The sequence below is a fragment of the Pollicipes pollicipes genome, unplaced genomic scaffold (genome assembly GCF_011947565.3).
Source record: "Pollicipes pollicipes isolate AB1234 unplaced genomic scaffold, Ppol_2.1 Scaffold_4881;HRSCAF=5763_pilon_pilon_pilon, whole genome shotgun sequence".
NCBI classification, from domain to species: Eukaryota; Metazoa; Arthropoda; class Thecostraca; order Pollicipedomorpha; family Pollicipedidae; genus Pollicipes; species Pollicipes pollicipes.
Window position 1 is genome coordinate 44,168,864 of NW_023596576.1, and position 18,400 is coordinate 44,187,263.

At 50.5% G+C, this 18,400-nt stretch overlaps 1 protein-coding gene across 1 annotated transcript in view; it reads right to left on the reverse strand.

Moving 5' to 3' along the window:
- Nucleotides 1-5,237: 5,237 nt before the first annotated feature.
- LOC119101033 (organic cation transporter protein) overlaps nucleotides 5,238-18,400 on the reverse strand; it is a 40,614-nt gene continuing 27,451 nt past the window's right edge. The window contains exons 8-12 of the mRNA XM_037224279.1: nucleotides 17,595-17,721; nucleotides 15,131-15,431; nucleotides 13,538-13,728; nucleotides 9,996-10,132; nucleotides 5,238-6,997 (exon numbers count right to left, since the gene is read on the reverse strand). Of these exons, the coding sequence (XP_037080174.1) occupies nucleotides 6,820-6,997; nucleotides 9,996-10,132; nucleotides 13,538-13,728; nucleotides 15,131-15,431; nucleotides 17,595-17,721 (934 nt within the window). The 3' untranslated portion in view covers nucleotides 5,238-6,819. The remainder of the gene's footprint in view (nucleotides 6,998-9,995; nucleotides 10,133-13,537; nucleotides 13,729-15,130; nucleotides 15,432-17,594; nucleotides 17,722-18,400) is intronic.

The window sequence follows — 18,400 nt, forward strand, 5'->3', positions numbered from 1 at the left end:
GACCCACCGCCGGGCAGACCGGGCCCCGGGCGCGGTGGCCGCCACGCGCCCCGCGGTGTGATGATGCCGACACGCCGCGCCCGTCGCCTGTGCCCCCCCCCCCCCCCCCGCTCCCGAACGTATGGCCTGCTTCGTGACGGCGATGCAGGGTCCGGGTGACCACCCGCCGACTCCCGAGAGTCGCGCTGCTTCTGTCGCGTCTCTGCTTGGCCCGGGTGCTTCGCGGCCGGCCAAATTGCCGCCGACCCCAGTCTATTGTACGTAGCCGGTTATTTCTTGTAATTTTTGCTATTGTATTGGCTTGTCTGAACGCTATGGCTATATTATGTATGGGTTCGAATGATGCATAGAAGCGTGTCTCGAGTCATTGATTTTTGGTTCGATCACGTGCTGACAAAATGAATTGTGATGATATCGCAGGTTGTACACAGCTGTACGAAATGACTAAAAAATCTAACAATTCTTAAACGGGCTCTGCTCTCTGTGCGTCGTGCGGGTAGCAGGACGGCCAGTCCCGGGTGCCGATGTTGCGGGTTTTCTTATCCTGGCTTGACATCCGTCCTGGTTGTCTCGAATGACGCTGAGAGAGGGTCACAAGCCGAGCGTTCCGGAACGACGCGCTCCCTCGAGCTGCGAGCGCACAGAGACGCGCCGCCACGCGACCGACCGCGTCAATGCAGGCCCGGAGCGGGTGCAGACAGTGTCAGCATGCGGTCTGATGCCGGCCGGTGGTGCAGCGCGCTGCTCCGCGCGCATAGTGCAGGCACTACAGCTTCGCATAACCACCAGGAGCACTCGTGTGGAGTCCCTTCACCCTTCTTGGGATGAACCACCGATCCGCGGACAGCCGGTCTACGCCACGACTTCTGCATGTGGGGTTTCGTCTGCACCGGTTGCAGCACTGAAGCGCGGGAGAAGAAAGGAGAAGGAACGGTTTGTTTGGATGAAGTAGGTACAGATCTTGGCCACTTCTCCAGTTCTGGCTTGCCACTGCAAGCTATCCCGTGACGTTTCTTTCATCCCATTGGATTGTTTCCACTTAAGAAAAATCGAAATTTCGTGATGCATGTTTACCTATGCCTGCCTATGCCTGCGATCTGTTCTCGCGATCTGTAACCTAAGAAAGCACGCCATGTTCTTTTATTACGGCGATCCCTAAAACACCCCGCCTTGGTGGGACTGGACTAGATATTCTTGTGGGCATGCGTGAGCTATTCTGAGCTCACTTTCACGAGCGTGCTCGACTGGCTTAATCACGATCTTCCAGCGTATGCGTACGAAAACAATCGCGGCGACTCGCTGAGCAATCAAGCCCGCGCGCCGCCACACGCACTGGTTACCCCCAGCAACGAGCCCTGGCAGTCGCCAGTGTCGCCACTTCCGCCCCGGCGCGGGCGCCACCTATTTGCGTGTCCTCCATCGTTCAAAAGAAGCGGGAAACATGGTTCCATGCAATGTTCGCACCACACGGATTAACAGTCTGGGTCACACCTCCGAGGTGGCCGAGCCCCCCGCGGGCGGGAGACAGGGCGCAAGCGCGATACATGGGAGGGGGGCGACCTCCCGGAGTGCGGGTGAGGCGAATGGAGTTGGTAGAAAGCCGACACCGCGGACGAGCCCACGGGCGTTTTCACGCCTCAGTCTTGCCCATCGGATGTATCTGTCACCCCAGGAGTATCGTGCTGCCGACTCCAGCGGGTTCTGGTGCACGACCACGCTTCGCCGTCCCACTTCCCTCCGAATTCGGCGGTTCAAAACACCGCGCTTCTCAACAGTCGCCGATGAACGACATAGGCGCAGTCACTTACCACGCGCTCGGGTGGAGGGAGGGTCAATTTGACCCCCCTCCCCCTCTCCCGATGGTATTTCCAAAATTGTTTCCGAACGGCGCGGCGCAGCCGTGCCAAATTTGGCATAGCTGTAGACAACTGAGTAGCGGATCGCTTGACCTAAAAATTTAGGTGTACCTTGTAAGGTTGCTGACCGATGGCATGTCAAAGTGAGGCCACGGTTTCAGCGAAGGCAATTTCTAGGGAATCATTCAATCTGAGGCAGCAACGGGATGTTTGACGAAGCCTGATTATTTGTGATATGGTTTCTCAGGTAAAACAAGTATTGAATGAGCTAATTACGTTGACCTAAGGTCAAGTATGGAGGTCAGACCAAGGTCAAAACCGATCTGTTTTATTACTGTAAGGCTTGCTGTATGGGATAGTTTGTGGTGCTCATTTCGAATTTATTAATGGCGGGAACCGCATTATACACCTTTCATTGACTTGTAAGAGGTCAGAATAGGTCATTGACCTGAGATGACCCAGGTCGACACTTTGTTGTTAGGAGCATACCACCTGGCGTAATCTTTGTGGCTTATTCAAATGCAAAACTCACAGCAGTCTTGTATGATTTTGTCACCAGGACATTCAAAAGGTCAAATAAGGTCACTGACCTCAAATAAGCTTGTGGCCTTTTGCTTAGATACATTTATCTAGGTTCTGGGGGCGCTTTGGAGACCATTTTGGAATTTGACCTTGTTTGACCTTATTTGACCCGAGGGTCATGGCATAGGGATATCAAACTTTGACCTAAGTGAGTTCATGTACAGGTCGACACACCCTGCAAACTCGGTACCTCTAGCTTCCTCAGTTCCCGAGATCTCAGGGAGGGTCAAACTGGACCCCGTCTCTACCCGAGCGAAGGGTATCTAGCCGGCCACCCGGACGCGTGTTAAAGTACTACCTACTCACTTCTCTTAGGCCCAGTACGATAGAAAAACACCCAATCACCATGACGGTACGAAAACTCATTTCCTCCACTCCTTTGGGTGTAGTTTTGTTGTTGGAAGAACGGGCTGGAGCTCCCGTCCCAACTTTGGTGAAGAGAAGGGTCGAATCCATCGGGAAATCCGCTTATGTGCATTTTGTGGATATGCTGCGTCATTTTCTCCTGCTTCCCTCTCTTTCAGCACATTTTGCAAAACTACGCCTGTGTCCGAATAACCAGAATCTTTAGGCCTTTCCCACTGATATCAATCACGTTAGTTTTGTGTTTGGATTGGCTTCACACAGCATGGGTGTTTCAAGGGATTCATAATGCACACGCAGGTACACTGCCGATGCAGTCTCACAGCAGATACCGTCCGCTGTACTGCGGCCGTCCTGTGCACCCGGCTTCCCCTCTCTCCAACTTAAAATGCCGGAGATTACGAAACCGCGTGCCGCCGCGCGGGTGACGAGAGCCAGATGATGGCACAAAATAATTGAGACTTTTAGTTGACATCGTATTTATGTCCCTAAGCAGCAGCTTTCCTCCAGAATACCTTCAAATTTGTCAGGTCCCATGCTGCCCCGTCCGAAAGCATCACGATCCGCCCAGTCCTGTCTGATCTTGGCCTGTTCCGCCCCGTTTTTTATGGTTCCGTCTGATCCCGTCTTGTCCCGTTCTGTCCCGCCGCTTCCTTTCGGTCACGTCCGGTGATGTCCGATGCTGTCTGACCGCGTCCGGTCACGCGTGGTTTCGTCTGGTGCCGTCCGGTTCGATCCGGTCCCGTCCGGTTCCTTCTAACCACGTCCGGTGACGTCCGATGCTGTCTGACCGCGTCCGGTCACGCATGGTTTCGTTTGGTGCCGTCTGGTTCAGTCCGGCCCCGTCCCACCTGGTCCTATCTGTCCCGTCCGGTTCCACCCGATCTGGTCGCATCTCGTCTGTCCTCGTCCGGTCCCTTCTGGCGTTCTGGTCCCGCACGGCGCCGCCCGCTCCTGTCGCGTCTTTCCAATACCAACTAGCTTCACCCGTCTCCACTCGCCGTGTCCACAACTTTATCTACCTCCCGTAGCAGGCGCCAACTCCTGATAACTGTCATGTTTTAGATCATTTGGAACACTGGTGTTTCTACATGCATAAGTTGACCGTCATCCCTATGTTTGGACTGATTCCACTTCTACTCTAAACCCTGTCGACTTTCATTCGACGTTTCATTCTTTCGACTTTTTGTCCTTAGACTTTTTCCGATTCGATTTTTTACCGATCGGCTTTCATCCCGGTAGACTTTTTGTCCTCCGTCGTTTTCTGATTCGACGTTAATACGCGTCGATTTTTATCCCTTTCAACTTTTTGCCGTTCGATTTTTTGTGCGACATATTTCCATTCGACTTTTTGTCCGAGAACATCTCCACCATAGAGCCCAATCCAAGTTTTATCAGGGTGGGAGCTAGGCATAACATAGTATAGTTACGTCCCTGGAATTTGGTGCCCCTTATGAACGAAGGTTTGGGGCCCTTTGTGGTGCCCTCTGGAATTGGGTCCTTCTTGGAAATTAAAGTTATGGTGACTCGAACTGAAGGCTTCTTCGCCCCCTAGCCGATTAACCCGATCCAGGATTTCGTCGAGAGACACGCTCCGTAGGTGATGGTGACCCCGGAATTTGGTGACTTAAAATAAAGATCCGGGCCTTTTGTCGTGCTCCTGAAATTCGGTGGTTCATGACAGTACTGATTATGTGGTTCCGTAGTGATGGTTTTGGTGCCTCTTCGGGGAACAGAAACTACGTGGAGCTCAATGTGGCATCGTCCCCTGCCCACCATCGGATCTGGACCGGCGCCTGCATTGTGATGCCCCTGGCATTGTGTGTCGCCGGAAAATAATGTGATGCCGGAAATTAAGGATTTGGTGCCTCTTCGTGGAACGGGCCGATCCAGTATTTCGAAAAAGCGAAAGGCACATAAATTGTATCGTACCACTGGATTTGGTACCCATTTAAAACCAAAGTTTTGGGCCACTTGTATGGGCCGCCCCGACAAAGTGTATCTTGAAAACAAAGGTTATGTTACCCGAAATAAAGGTTTTGGTGCATCCGGGACTATGCGGCCAATCAAGGATTTTGTCAGAGTGAAAGGCTCAATATTACACTATCCCTGGAATTTACAGCCTCTTGAGGATGAAAGTTTGGGGCTCATCGTATTGCCCCTGGGCTTCGGTGCCTCTGGAATATGAAGAATTTATGTCATTTGAGGGCCTCTTGGAATTTGGTGCCCTAAAAGTCATGTGGACCAAAAACAAAGATTTTGGTGCCCCTTCACCGTCAGCCGGGCATCCAGACATCCGTCACCGTCCCTTTGTAGCAGGATGGTTCCCACCTTCGATCCAGAGCAGTCTTCATCCAGCAGGCGCTCCTCAGCACCCAGAGGATAATGTGGACACTTCAAAACTGGCGTGACTCAGATACCCTAGCATCCGGACATCGTATTTGGTCAGTTTTATTAAATCAAACAGCATCGGAAAATAGCACGACACTTAAACGCATCGAAAAAGCATAGAATGCAAGCATCTACTGGATGCACATACGTTCTTCGCAATGTTACCATATCACCTTAGTGTCGACTCTCATAGCCTGCTTGGACGCCCCAAGACGATGCGGCCGATCTAAGCTGTAATCGGAGTTCCATTTCACGACAATCAACCGCATAAGCTCAAGTCACAATACACTATGTTTCGCCAACCAGCCCACTGTTAGCACGGATCTGCCCCAGCGGAGTCATGCACTGCCGCTTACGCTAGACACGCCGGTGTTCAGGCCGCCGCCCAGCCGGGCCGCATGGCGCGTGCCAGGCATGTGGAGCTGTGCGGGGATGGTCCTCAGCGCTCAGTTGGTCACAGTATGGCTCCGGTTAATCGTTTCTCGGATCCCCAACGCCGCACATACAGCGTTCGTGGTGCCACGGGCTGCGAAGCTGGCCCACTTCTCGAACTTTGCGGTAGGTAGAAAATGGTGGCTTAGCCCTCGCACTCGTGGGGGTGGGGAGCGGGGAGAAGGATCTCCTATTTCCTGTTCGGGAATGCCTGGTGATGAGGCATCGGAGTGAGTTCCTTGCATGATTCCCTTTATACCTGATCTATGGATTATGTTTCTTTTCCGTCGGATTTTACGTCAATCTAAATTGCACTTTGATGCATTCCTTTGATCATAAATACATTTATACCAAGTCCGGGTACTATAACCTCCGGGTACCGCAGAAAGACAAACATGGATCAACGACATTAACTGATTCTAAAATGGAAGATAAAACTGAGGATTTCTTTAAATCTGTTCTGACATCGCGCACGGCTGCAGCCGGCCAAAGAAACATTACGTTTGATAAGACACTTCCCGCTCAAAGGAAACGACAGATGACCTCGACGCCGTATTTTTACCTGCATTCAGCATCCTCGGTTCATCAAATCGTGTGCCGCGCGTGGAGCACGCAGTCCTCAATGCATATCAGACGGATAAATCTAAGATATGAGCTCAAGAGGCTCAACTTGTTGGGTACCCCATATAACGGATAATGTCAGCCGATTTGATGTGATATTGACACTGACCTCAGACAGCAAACTGACATTTCTTAAATATTTTAAAGCGTGACATGACTATTCAATGACGTTTTGTTCGTCTTAAGTCATTCCTAATTGCAAGGTACCAGGGAGAGGCTGAACTTATCCCCCCTCCCCACATGAAGGCAAAATTTGCGCGGACCACCGACAGCGCAAGGGTTAAACGCCATGGTGACGTATGAAGCGGCACTGGAAGTCAACAATGGCCACTGACAACGGACCAATGAGAAGCGACGGCGGGCCAGTGGCCAATGACGACAGACCAATGGCCACTAGCGACGGACAAATGGCCCCTGACGACGGACCAATGGTCACTGACAACGGATCAATGGGACGTGACGGCGGGCCAATGGCCAATGACGACGGACCAATGTCCACTGACGACGGACAAAAGGCCACTACCTCGCTCACCGACGGAGCGTGGTAGCCTGTTCGCTGATTCACAACGAAAGCTCACAACGGCTGATCACTGACGGCCTTGTCGTCGCTGTTGGGTTCCGAGTAGTCTTCGAAGCCTTCGTTGTCCTGATGACTTGGAGACCTGTTGTTCTCTGGCTCCACCACTGTGGTCGAGATGCTGGGGATGACCGGGTAGAGGCGGCCGGGGGGCTTCTTTCTGAATTCGACGTCGCTGAGAGAGAGAGAGAGCCTTGTGTAATAGTCGCGAATAAAAGTCATGGCCCTTCTTCACTCCTGTTTAAGCAACCGGAAATAATGACAGGCCACGAGTCCTGGTGTTTCGGCTTCAGGATTTGGGAGTTCTTACGCTCGCGTTATTCGACTTCCTATTCACCAGCACGTGCTGGTTGAATGACATCATTAGTCTAGCAGTGATTATACGGCAGAACTCGACGATTCATCCTGTTCTCATGGATGCGAATCATAGTCACCTGTGACCATGAAGACAGGTAGTAACGTCGAGTCAGTTGCAACATAACCATTGCGCCCCTCATAATGTCATGTAACCGTATTTAACCATTTAACCAATGTTTTCGTTTCTGATATGTTGCAGGTCGATCATTGCTAGCGTAGCGCAGGTCAACACATTTATCATTGAATATGGCAGCATAATTGGCTCACATCTATCGTTTCGTAAGGGTGTTGATCTTCTCCATGAGTGGTCCTTTAATCGCCAAAGTCTGCTTTTAGTTGCAACACATCACTCCCCCTAGGCATGTTAACATCCGGACAGTCACACATATATACACGGATAACAAAGAACAACAACAGAAAATAGGTTGCTTTAACAGCTTGTGATCAGATAAGGAAGGACAGTTTGGTAAAGGCTAATGTAGGTGGACAGTTTGCATAAATTTGGGAGAAGGTTGGGAATAAAATTCAAGGCAAGTATTATACTCGTTTTTACCACATGCCGGAAAGATACCGAATTCATCAATTAAGATAAACGTGTCGTTGAAAATAACTTCGTCGGTATTGAAACATGTAACAAACCGTCACACCTTCTGGGTAGATTTCATAGCCTTTTCCTGCCAAGAGCCCACGCCTCAGAAGTCTGGCGACGAACAAGTTTGAGTCTCAACCTTCGCTGTTGAAGTCGTTCAATGTGCCGTACGAGCTTAACTGTAGTACCTGCGATTGGACACACCGTCCAAGCTCCGCCTGCATTGGTTACACTGTAACTACCCTGAACAGATGGACGGTACCGCATCAATGAAGTGGTGCTGTCTTCCTCTGAGAGCCAGTTAGTACCGATGAAGTGAGCAGATTTATTACATACTCGCAAAAACGGAGCACTGTAGCGCATTCAGTCCTCATGATAATGCGTGGTTTGTCATCATTGTACTCAAACTTTATATGTACACGACCTCTTAAAAGTTCAAAGTACAGAGCTATGGGGCAAATCTTTGTGCTCTGTTCTAGCTTTCCTCACATATTGCGCGATCTCCTTAAGGGGCGTTTTCAAGTTCTCCCTCATTGTCTGGTGGCCTTTGATGCCGCCGTTGCCGTTGTTAGTCGGTTGTGTTTCGGCCTCGTCGGCCTCCGTGGTTTTCATCACATTGGCATCGCATTTGACCGTAAACTGACGTTGCCGGGTGATGATTTTCGGATTTTTAAAAGCTTTTTCTTTTGTCTGTCAAAACGATGAGGCTTTCAAAACAAACCGCAACTAGTTTTGGCTTTCTGCTCTGGTGCGCAGGGTAACATCTTGTTCGCTGTCATTGACTTTGTTAAACTAAGGTAGCATTCTCTCGGGTATAAGAACACACAGGGGCAAGCATATCATTTTCATAAACACGACCTTGGGCCAAACATAAAATCCACTTCACTAGACCACTTCATACCACTCTATGCAGTGCACAAGTCTGTGGTGAGCTTATTCTTAATAACCCTGAACCAGTGATGCCTTCAAGGAAAAGCGCCAGAAGACGGCCCGCTGTTCTAAGACGGATCTTTAGGCCGGCTTATCCCACAGCTACCTATATACTACCTATTTACTACCGGTTTAGTACTACCTATTTACGACTACCGGTTTACTACTACCTATTTACTACTGGTTTTACTACCGGTTTACCGAGTCATGTCAAGCGGATTCGGCTGAAGTCAGAGAATATCACCCTCCAATAACTTCCGATATGACGGGGCTTACATTCAAACACTAAATCTGCAGAACACCCGACGAGATGTGACCCTGATATGGAGTTTGCCGGGAGATGCCAAACTTTATAAAGCAAATAATCAAATTCAGGGCGCTGGCTGTCGGTTCAGTGATGATTCGAGAAAAAAACAGAGGATGACGCGGTAGCGAGACCACCTTAAACCTATGCCTCTGTTTTCGACCATCTGCTCTATCCCGCCGATCGGCTCTCCGCGACAATCTTTGCGTAAGTAAGAAAACGCAGGGCATATTACATTGTGCAGACAGCATCCTTACACATAACTGGCTTTTAACGTAAGCCCAGTTCCACCCTCAGCCACGGTTACAGAAGGCCACGGAAGAGCCTTAATGAAGTTAGATGATCCCGTGGTAGCCAACCCTGAATTGCTGTTATCCTCATCGTCATGCCAGCCTCCTTTCTTATGGCAGTAAAGCAAATGAATGTCAAACATCCGCTCTATGCCCCCTTGTCATTGCGCTGAGTTCCATTGTGGATGTAAACTAAGAGGAAAATGAGAAGTAGCGCGGCTGGTTTCAGAATAACCGTCGCTACCATCCATCTCAATAGAGATTTCAAAGAATGGGAGAAATGCTGCCTTTGGCGATGACACGTTTCGCTTGCCAGATTTTATTTACGAGGTCAAAAACTATTTTTTTTGTTTTTTAAGCTGGTTGGCTGTAAGGCACTTAATCCAAATATTGTGCTCACAATTGTTTTGATTTCTTGGAAGAGTGGAGCAGCGCGTCTCTCTTCGCAGTCTTTCAAAACAGCGTTGTCTTTTATTCAAATAAGCGTGCAAGGTGTTGTGCCATACCTCCGTTTCAAGTTTTCAAAACGCAAATCACGCCCTACAAAACATTGACGACTTATTACAGTTCTGACGACAACGTTTCCGCCATTTGCACACAACTAAAAGAAGCTCTTAAATGAAAAATATAATGTCCGAAGCTCACCATCTGCGTGCAGCTCCACAGAGCGCCGCGGTCGACTGTCCAGGCACCGAGAGCTCACCTGCCCAGGTACTCAGCCTCGGTCAGGGTGTCTGGCAACTTGGTGCCCCTGGTCTCCGGCATTAGCAGGATTAACAGGCCAGCGATGATGGAGACCACGCCCAAAACAATGGCCGGTAGATGTATGTAGTATGTCACCTGAAGAGGATACCAGAGCACGTTTGACCCATGACCAGCACACGCTTGACCCGTGACCAGCACACCAGCACACGTTTGACCCATGACCAGCACACGCTTGACCCGTGACCAGCACACGTCCGACCCGTGACCAGCACACGTTTGACCCGTGACCAGCACACGCCTGACCCGTGACCAGCACACGTTGACCCGTGACCAGCGCACGTCCTGACCCGTGACCAGCACACGCCTGACCCGTGACCAGCGCACGCCTGACCCGTGACCAGCACACGCCTGACCCATGACCAGCACACGCCTGACCCGTGACCAGCACACGCCTGACCCTTGGCCAGCACACGCCTGACCCGTGACCAGCACGCGCCTGACCCGTGACCAGCGCACACGTGACCCGTGACCAGCACACGCCTGACCCGTGACCAGCGCACGCCTGACCCGTGACCAGCACACGCCTGACCCGTGACCAGCGCACACGTGACCCGTGACCAGCACACGCCTGGCCCATGGCCAGCACACGCCTGACCCGTGACCAGCGCACGCCTGGCCCATGGCCAGCACACGCCTGACCCGTGACCAGCACGCGCCTGACCCGTGACCAGCGCACACGTGACCCGTGACCAGCACACGCCTGACTCGTGACCAACGCACGCCTGACCCATGACCAGCACACGCCTGACCCATGACTAGCGCACGCCTGGCCCATGACCAGCACACGCCTGACCCATGACCAGCGCACGCCTGACCCGTGACCAGCACGCGCCAGACCCATGACCAGCACACACTTGACCCTTGGCCAGCGCACGCCTGACCCATGACCAGCACACGCCTGACCCTTGGCCAGCGCACGCCTGACCCATGACCAGCGCACGCCTGACCCATGACCAGTACACGCCTGACCCATGACCAGCGCACGCCTGGCCCATGACCAGCACACGCCTGACCCTGACCAGCTCGCGCCTGACCCATGACCAGCGCACGCCTGACCCATGACCAGCACACGCCTGACCCATGACCAGTGCACGCTTGATCCATACACTCATATCCCATCACTCACGCGCGTGCACTCTACCGCGTGCACTCTACCGCGTGCACAAATCACAGATAGTCAGCATGGGACTGCTTTCCAAACCAGCTCGGGTGGACGCGAAGTGATATAAAGCGAGTATAATATCACGGATATCATGTATTATCAAGAGTAACATGAACCTGACATCATAGTCAGGAACCGTTCCCAAAAATGGTTCGCCTTCTCCTAACTTTATGACATCGGAAATGTTTCTGTGCTACTCTTTACTCCCTTACCCTACAGAGAATGTAAAAGAAACATTTAAGTCCCTACCTATGCCTACAATACCTACAACACTTAAGTCCCTCCCTTACCAGACTAGTCTTTTTCTAACAAGGTTACAAAAGCTAAAACAAGCTTTTTTAACGTTTCGGCATGATACGATTGCTGTGGTTTCGACCTTTAAGATACCATGAGGCAGGCATGGACTTAACGACCGACAGACAGGAGAGAAAGATGGGCGTGGTGCTTGTCAGAAAGGGAAGCCAACGGTATCCGATTTTAAGGCTATAACGCGCTAATAAGACTTTAGCATGACTTGCAACCATACTTGGGTGCCACGTCACGCCGTCTCCCGCCCTTGCCGCGCTTCAGTTGCGAGCCATTTAACGCGCCCCCCTCCATGCATGACGTAAACATGGAAAGTTACATACATGCTGTTATGCTATGTTAAGATTTATGGAAATGTCTCCGTTGTTGAAATAAGGTTAGATCACTTTGGGAGTTAATGCTACCCTTTGAAAAGAAAACGGCATCTGCGGGAGTTGTCAGGGTTTGCCGATACAAACATGCTCGAAGAGGATATCACACAAGCGAGTCTTCACCTAGCTCTGGGCATAAGATAAAGAATTTGATTCTCTTTAAATCCGAGATAAAGCAATGCTCCTCTATTATCCCTGAAACAGACCTTTCATCCTCTATATTTGAGGGATGCTTTGTACCTGGAAACAAAGGGGGGCACAGGGTCGACAAAGAGTTCCTCATGGTGAAAGGGCCCGTTCCCAAAAATAACGATGCATCTCATTTACTTTCGAGAGGGCAAGATTTTCGTCTTATTTACCTTCCTAAGTAAAAAAGAATCGAGAAACCACCGGACAAGTAATTCTGTTTGCATTTTGAAGTAACTCAACTGAAGGAGCCAGTCGTTAAGCGGTTGCATCACAAAACCGTCGGGCGCTTTTCATTTTTCAATGGAGTGCCGATTATGGTTGTTTGGGGGTAAGTTTCGTAGTTTTGTAAAGCTTTAAGGGGGGGGGGGGTTCTGCGATGGGGTGCGCGTGCACTCCGCTGCTTCCCATCTGCCGTTGGTGTTTGTGCACTGCCGGCTGTTTTCGCCACGCCTCCCCACAAGAGCAAATTTACACTGAGGAGCCCATTGGGCAGCATAAGAGCCCGATGATGTTACCATACGGGTCGGCGCGTTATGACTCCGTTACACCCGTGGATCGGTACGTTATGACTCCGGTACACCCGCATCAATACACACTCACACATGTGAGCCACAGAGCTGTAATGAAGCAGATGACTGGGGTATTGGGACGGGACGGTAGGCCCGATGAAGCACCATGACCACTATGAGGCACCATCCTTGACTACGGGCTCCAACCTCCACCTAAGGTTGGTTGTAACATTCAAACGGAGCAGAATGTCAGTCAGGTTCATCGATAAGAATTAAACGTCCTGGCTTCAAGGGCACCCCAATGTTGGCAGCGATCCCACGCCACCGACGAATTACAGTGGCAGGGGCCCGCTGGACGTTGGCCCTGGGAGACGCCTCCTCCTTCACTGATCTACACAGACCTCGTGCATTCGACGCCCCACCACGTTCATTCCAATCGTAGACATCCGCTGACGCCCAGGGAAGTTGTACTGCCTAGAGTAGTCTTTTCCACTCAAAAGGTTACCAATAGCTGTAAGTGCACTTATTTCATTACATCTGACGCCTGCTTCAATATCTTCAAGGGTCGGAACATTCTCACTGAAAGTAACGAGTCCGTTACTCCGTGACCCAAAGAACTGCTTTCGTTACACAGCATGGTTGCAGGGTAACGAACCATGATCACCTTGACTGCCATATTTGTTTTAAATTCATTTGAGATTAACGTTCTAAGCAGCTTAGGCCCTAGGTAGGAAACGCTAAAGATGCCATAGTGATTAGCCGCATTCCTCTTTCGTTTGACGTAACTAGCTCCCAGCATGCAAGTCGCCCATTACGTACACTGCGGTGATTATCTTGCAGAAGTTAGGCACTGCGTCAATGCTCTCACCGTCACATGGCCTGCCGGATGTGAACCCTTCGCTAGGTCGGCTCTTTCACATCCGGCCGTGCTTTGACAACTTACCGAGCCAGCAACAAAGGGGGCGATGATGGCGCCGATCCGGCCGCAGGTGGAGCTGGAGCTGACTCCTGTGTTCCGCAGCACCGTGGGGAACACCTCGGCCGCGTACACGTACACGATGCCGAATGACGAGGTGATGCAGAACCGGGCGAGCATCGTCAGCACCAGCACTGGCCAGTCCCGATGGTATGCGCCTGTAGGATTGTACAGAAATGCTTTAGATGCAGACGGAGCTCGGGGCGACTGTGCCGGCAGTTGGAAAGAAATTAGAGGTAATCTGCTCTGTCATCGGAAAGATGAAGACAGGTGACGACGTTCCAGTTAGAATTAAAACGGAAAGTGTTCTGAAATAGTGCTTTCATCTCGCAGTTGGCGTATCAAAACAAACAACAGTAGCATTTGTGCTCACTGGAAATCTCGTTAGTTTTATAACATAACGGGTACGAGGAAAGTGTAACCAATAAACCATCAACGCGAGAATAAAAAAAAAAGATGAACACGGCCTTATTACCAAGGATTGGACTGGTGGGAGCGATCACCGTCATCATACTTTTCAAAAAGTACGAATTTCTCTTGTGTTTTCACGGCAGACAAGTATGGGATCCAGTAAAGGGTCCAGATAAGAAACTGCGCAAATTATAATTAAATGAATGGAAGCCAGATTACAACTCGAATTAAACATACCCTTCAAAAAGTATTCAAGCACACGGTCAACTCGAGGACACGGATGTGTCTGATTTAGACACTGACACTGAGAGTAAAAGTTATTGAATCGAGAGCCAGCAGACTAGATTCGAACCCGAATGTACACCGTCAACACAAAACCACATGGGAGTACTGCGGATCGCCATATAGGTCCACCTAGGTCACATTAGTGTAAAAAAAGATTTTCCGATGAATAATTAAATCACAAGGCACTGATTTAAAAGAATGGATGACAAAACAAAATGATTTCGTGGAATATTCTAAAAAAGACTTGACGGCCGCTTTCTGGTTATTCTTAAATTTGAATTTGTAAGCGTTCTTGCACAGGAGTACATTTAATCCCCGCGATATTCTAGGTTCGATGGGCCGTGAAGTAGCAGCAGGGCCTCAAGCTAAAATATCTCTCGCAATACCGCGCGAAGGTTTCTTCCGATTACAGTCTGGGGTCCCGTTGCACCTCACGGTTCCTTCAATACAGAGCTTCTGGCCAGCCCAGGTGTGTTTTGCTTCGTAGCCTGCTTTACCTTGATCGGTTCGACATTCTGCCCATCCACCTTAGCATCTATAACACTTTTATATTTAAGATTTTTAGACTTCTGAGTTAGATGCGTCTAAACTTGCGGAAACCCTCACGATGCATTTGCTTATATATCTAGTGTGCGTCTAATGCTGCGATTAAATTATCGACCATGTGGTCTAAGTTCACTTTTATAACGATTCATACCGAGCCAATGCTGCTTCAGGTATCTCAAATACACGGGCTAAAGCCAACAGTAGTACTGAATCGCAATATTTGAATTCAAATCAAGTGTGATGCACCGACATTTAGGCTTACAAAAACTTTAACGCCACAAATATACATGGACCAGCCAGCTAAACGCAAAACCATACCTGGCCGGATTCCTATGGTCGCCAGAAGGAAGGCGCCGGTGAGAACCATCATGATGGCGATTGGCCACCGCCTGCCCAGTAGCAGGCAGATGGCGATGCTGAATAAGTATGCCGGGATCTCCACGGCGCCTCCGATCAGCGTGTTCAGGTAGATATCATCACCCACGCCGACAAACGCGAACAGCAGGCCGTAGTAGACGAACACGTTGGCGAACCAGTTGAACCACATGTTGAGCGTGCGGTAGCGCACGGTGGGCACGCGCAGCAGCTCCCAGACGCTGACGTGACGGCGATCTTCGTGCTGCCGCGAGAGATCGGTCAGTTGCCGCGCCTAGTGCACTTCTCGGGTGGGGTGAGCAGTGGCAGCAATCTCAAATTGTGAAACGTCAGCTTAGCGTGCCCGGAGCGCGTGGCCGTTCTTCCTTTGTTTTTACTTCAACCGGTGAAGTGTCTAGGCATACAAAAGTACACCCCAATTTCACTACATCCTTTCATTGAGGACGCGTACGAATAAGAGGTTTAGTTACGCAGGGAAGACATTCAGGTAGCAACAGCTGCTGTTTTTCTGCTAAAGCCTTAGAAGCACCCGGCATTTTTACAAGGCTGCAAGGAAGCGAATGTACCACGCACAACAATGACGTGACTAAAATTAATCACGTTTTGGAAAAGCACATCCTTGAATAACTAATCCAATGCATGTGTGCGCACACATAACTTAGGACGACAAAGAAACGTAGATATCGACGCTGTATTGGTGTTGCACCGACATCTACCAGCAAGATGCATGCAGGAAAGAATAAGAGTAAGAATGGCACAATTAATCGAGCTCTTGTCGTTCCAATAATGCCCCAAAGTCATCCCAAAGTTGAAGCAACATTTCGGTCAGATAACTCCTACGCTTTTTCAGGTGGTGATTGATCTTAAGACATAATAACACCTGGCGATATTTTGGGTGGCGATGTCCACGTTTGTGTCAGAGCCTGGAAAGTTCACGGCAGCCTCGTGGTACGTCTACCATTGGTTTTGTTTCATACCGCTTAACCGCTTAACAACCAATAATGATAGGCTGCTTGTGAACCGCTTAACAACCAATAATGATGGTTTGCTCGTGAACCGGTTAACAACCGATGATGATAGACCGCTCGTGAACCGCTAAACAACCAATAATGATAGACTGCCCGTGAACCGCTTAACAACCGATGACGATAGACTGCTAACGGTTTAGAAGTCTCTTTTGCTAGCCTCTAGTATTGATGTGGCACGTTCTCAGCAGACTGCTGCTGCCGGATTAATGTCTGCGCTGGGTCTGTTGATAGGGCTTGCATGCAGTGCCACGCGCCTCGCGTCCCTGACCGTTTGTGGCTCCCGGTGCGGTTCTATGTCGGTGGTGTAAGCCTTGTTCCGTGCTGGCGACGTTCTCCTTCCTTCTCTCCACATCCAGCGCGAAACAGAAACGACTGGCATTTCAGAGCATGTGTGATCGGTATGAGAACATCGGCCAACATGGGACCGCGTAACCATCACCGGCAGAGGGCCGCAGTGGAAACAACGAGAGATGAAGGAAGCGAAACATGTGCACTTTCGTCAAATCCCACCAGAGAGCCTGATTCAGACATCAGTCCAATGTTGCAGCCCGCGCAGAGAAAATGCTAAGAAAATCCTTGGGATAAGTAAAAGGAACTTCTAACGCATGGCAGGCAGCCGTCCTCCGCCAAAGCATAACGTTTGAAGGGGGGGGGGGGCAAATCATAAGTTAAAAGCTCTAAACCGCCAGCAACCATCCAGACTGTGATACAAACAGCGTCATGCCACAAACACCCTGAGGTCACTCTCAGGACCGAATCACGCCTGACAACGGCCGGATAATTAAATAGGCGAAACTTCGTGTACAAAGTGACACCAGTGACGATGGGGCATTATCAGAATGGTAATGTTAATAGCAAGTCCATGTGTGTCGGTATTTGTCCAAAACATTCCGCAAAGCTATACGAAGACCTGGCGTTACCATATTAAGTGGCCAACAGGTTCTCTCCCCAATCCAACCGGTTTGGCCAGCAAACGTAGCATTAGGCGCACTGTGTACGGTACACGTCGCTTGCGTCGCGCTTGTCACGACGACCACACGTGCCGGCTGCGTGCAGCCGCTGCTGCAGGTTGTCTGCAACTGGCCTGTCGGGCCAAGTGACCGCGTCAGGCCAGACGTCGTCCACGTTATATATATATATATATATATATATATATATATATATATATATAAAAGGCGGCGCACGTAGTCGCACGGAGCCCAGCGACTGCTCTGGCCATATTAGTGCTCAGAGGCTCCCCAGCATGAATGCCAAAGCGTCGCCGCTCACCTGGACTGGAGTTCATTCGGCCCTAGCGGTCATCTCACTCGTCTACCTCGGTGACGCCTCTTACACGAGCTGTTGCAAAGCGAAACTCCGCGTCGCCGCGGCGAACCTACCGGCGGGACCAGCTGCACATCCGGGTCAAATTCCCTGTTGTTGATCTCGCATATCGACTCTACTAGCGCGGATGCTCGCTCCACTTTTCCCGATGCCAGGAGCCATCGTGGTGATTCGGGGACCGCCCTGAAATCACAAAGGCGATCACCTGCACAGCATAGACGCGGCTGCATTGTTACGGCATTATCGTTGCACGATTATCGCACGCTTCAGCATGTTGAAACCGTTTGCGCACCACTTCTCATCTGTGTCTGCTGAATGTTAGTTCGTGACGTTAGTCACGACACGGGATGACTGAGCGAAAACGTGCCCCCACTGCTTGAAATAAAACACACATATTCTGGTGAAATAACTGAGGCAATATTGTTCTCATCCACAGAAAAGCAATTGTTTTACATGTCGTAGTCTCATTTGGCTATTGGAATATATTAGGGGTCAACACGAACCACAGGATGTGCGCGCATGAACCGTGCGCGCACCCATCGAAACAAGAGCGTTAAACACATTCCACCTGACTGCATCCTGAATCCCCGTATCTCTCCCAGATATCCAGCCGCTGCTAAACCGCGCCACGCTGTTACTTGAGCCAGACAACAGCCGGTAACCGTGTATGAGTCGTACTGCAGTGACGTGCTTTGCGCAGCTCTGAGATAAGCAATGAATCAGCACGCACTCGCAGCGTCGCCGTTGATTGATAGCAGACCACGGCCCGATGGCGTTTTAATGCGTCTGCATTGTGTCTGAGCGGCGCCACCGCTGCCCACTTACCGCGGGCAGCTGATCGAGCCCTTCGCTGGCAGGAGAA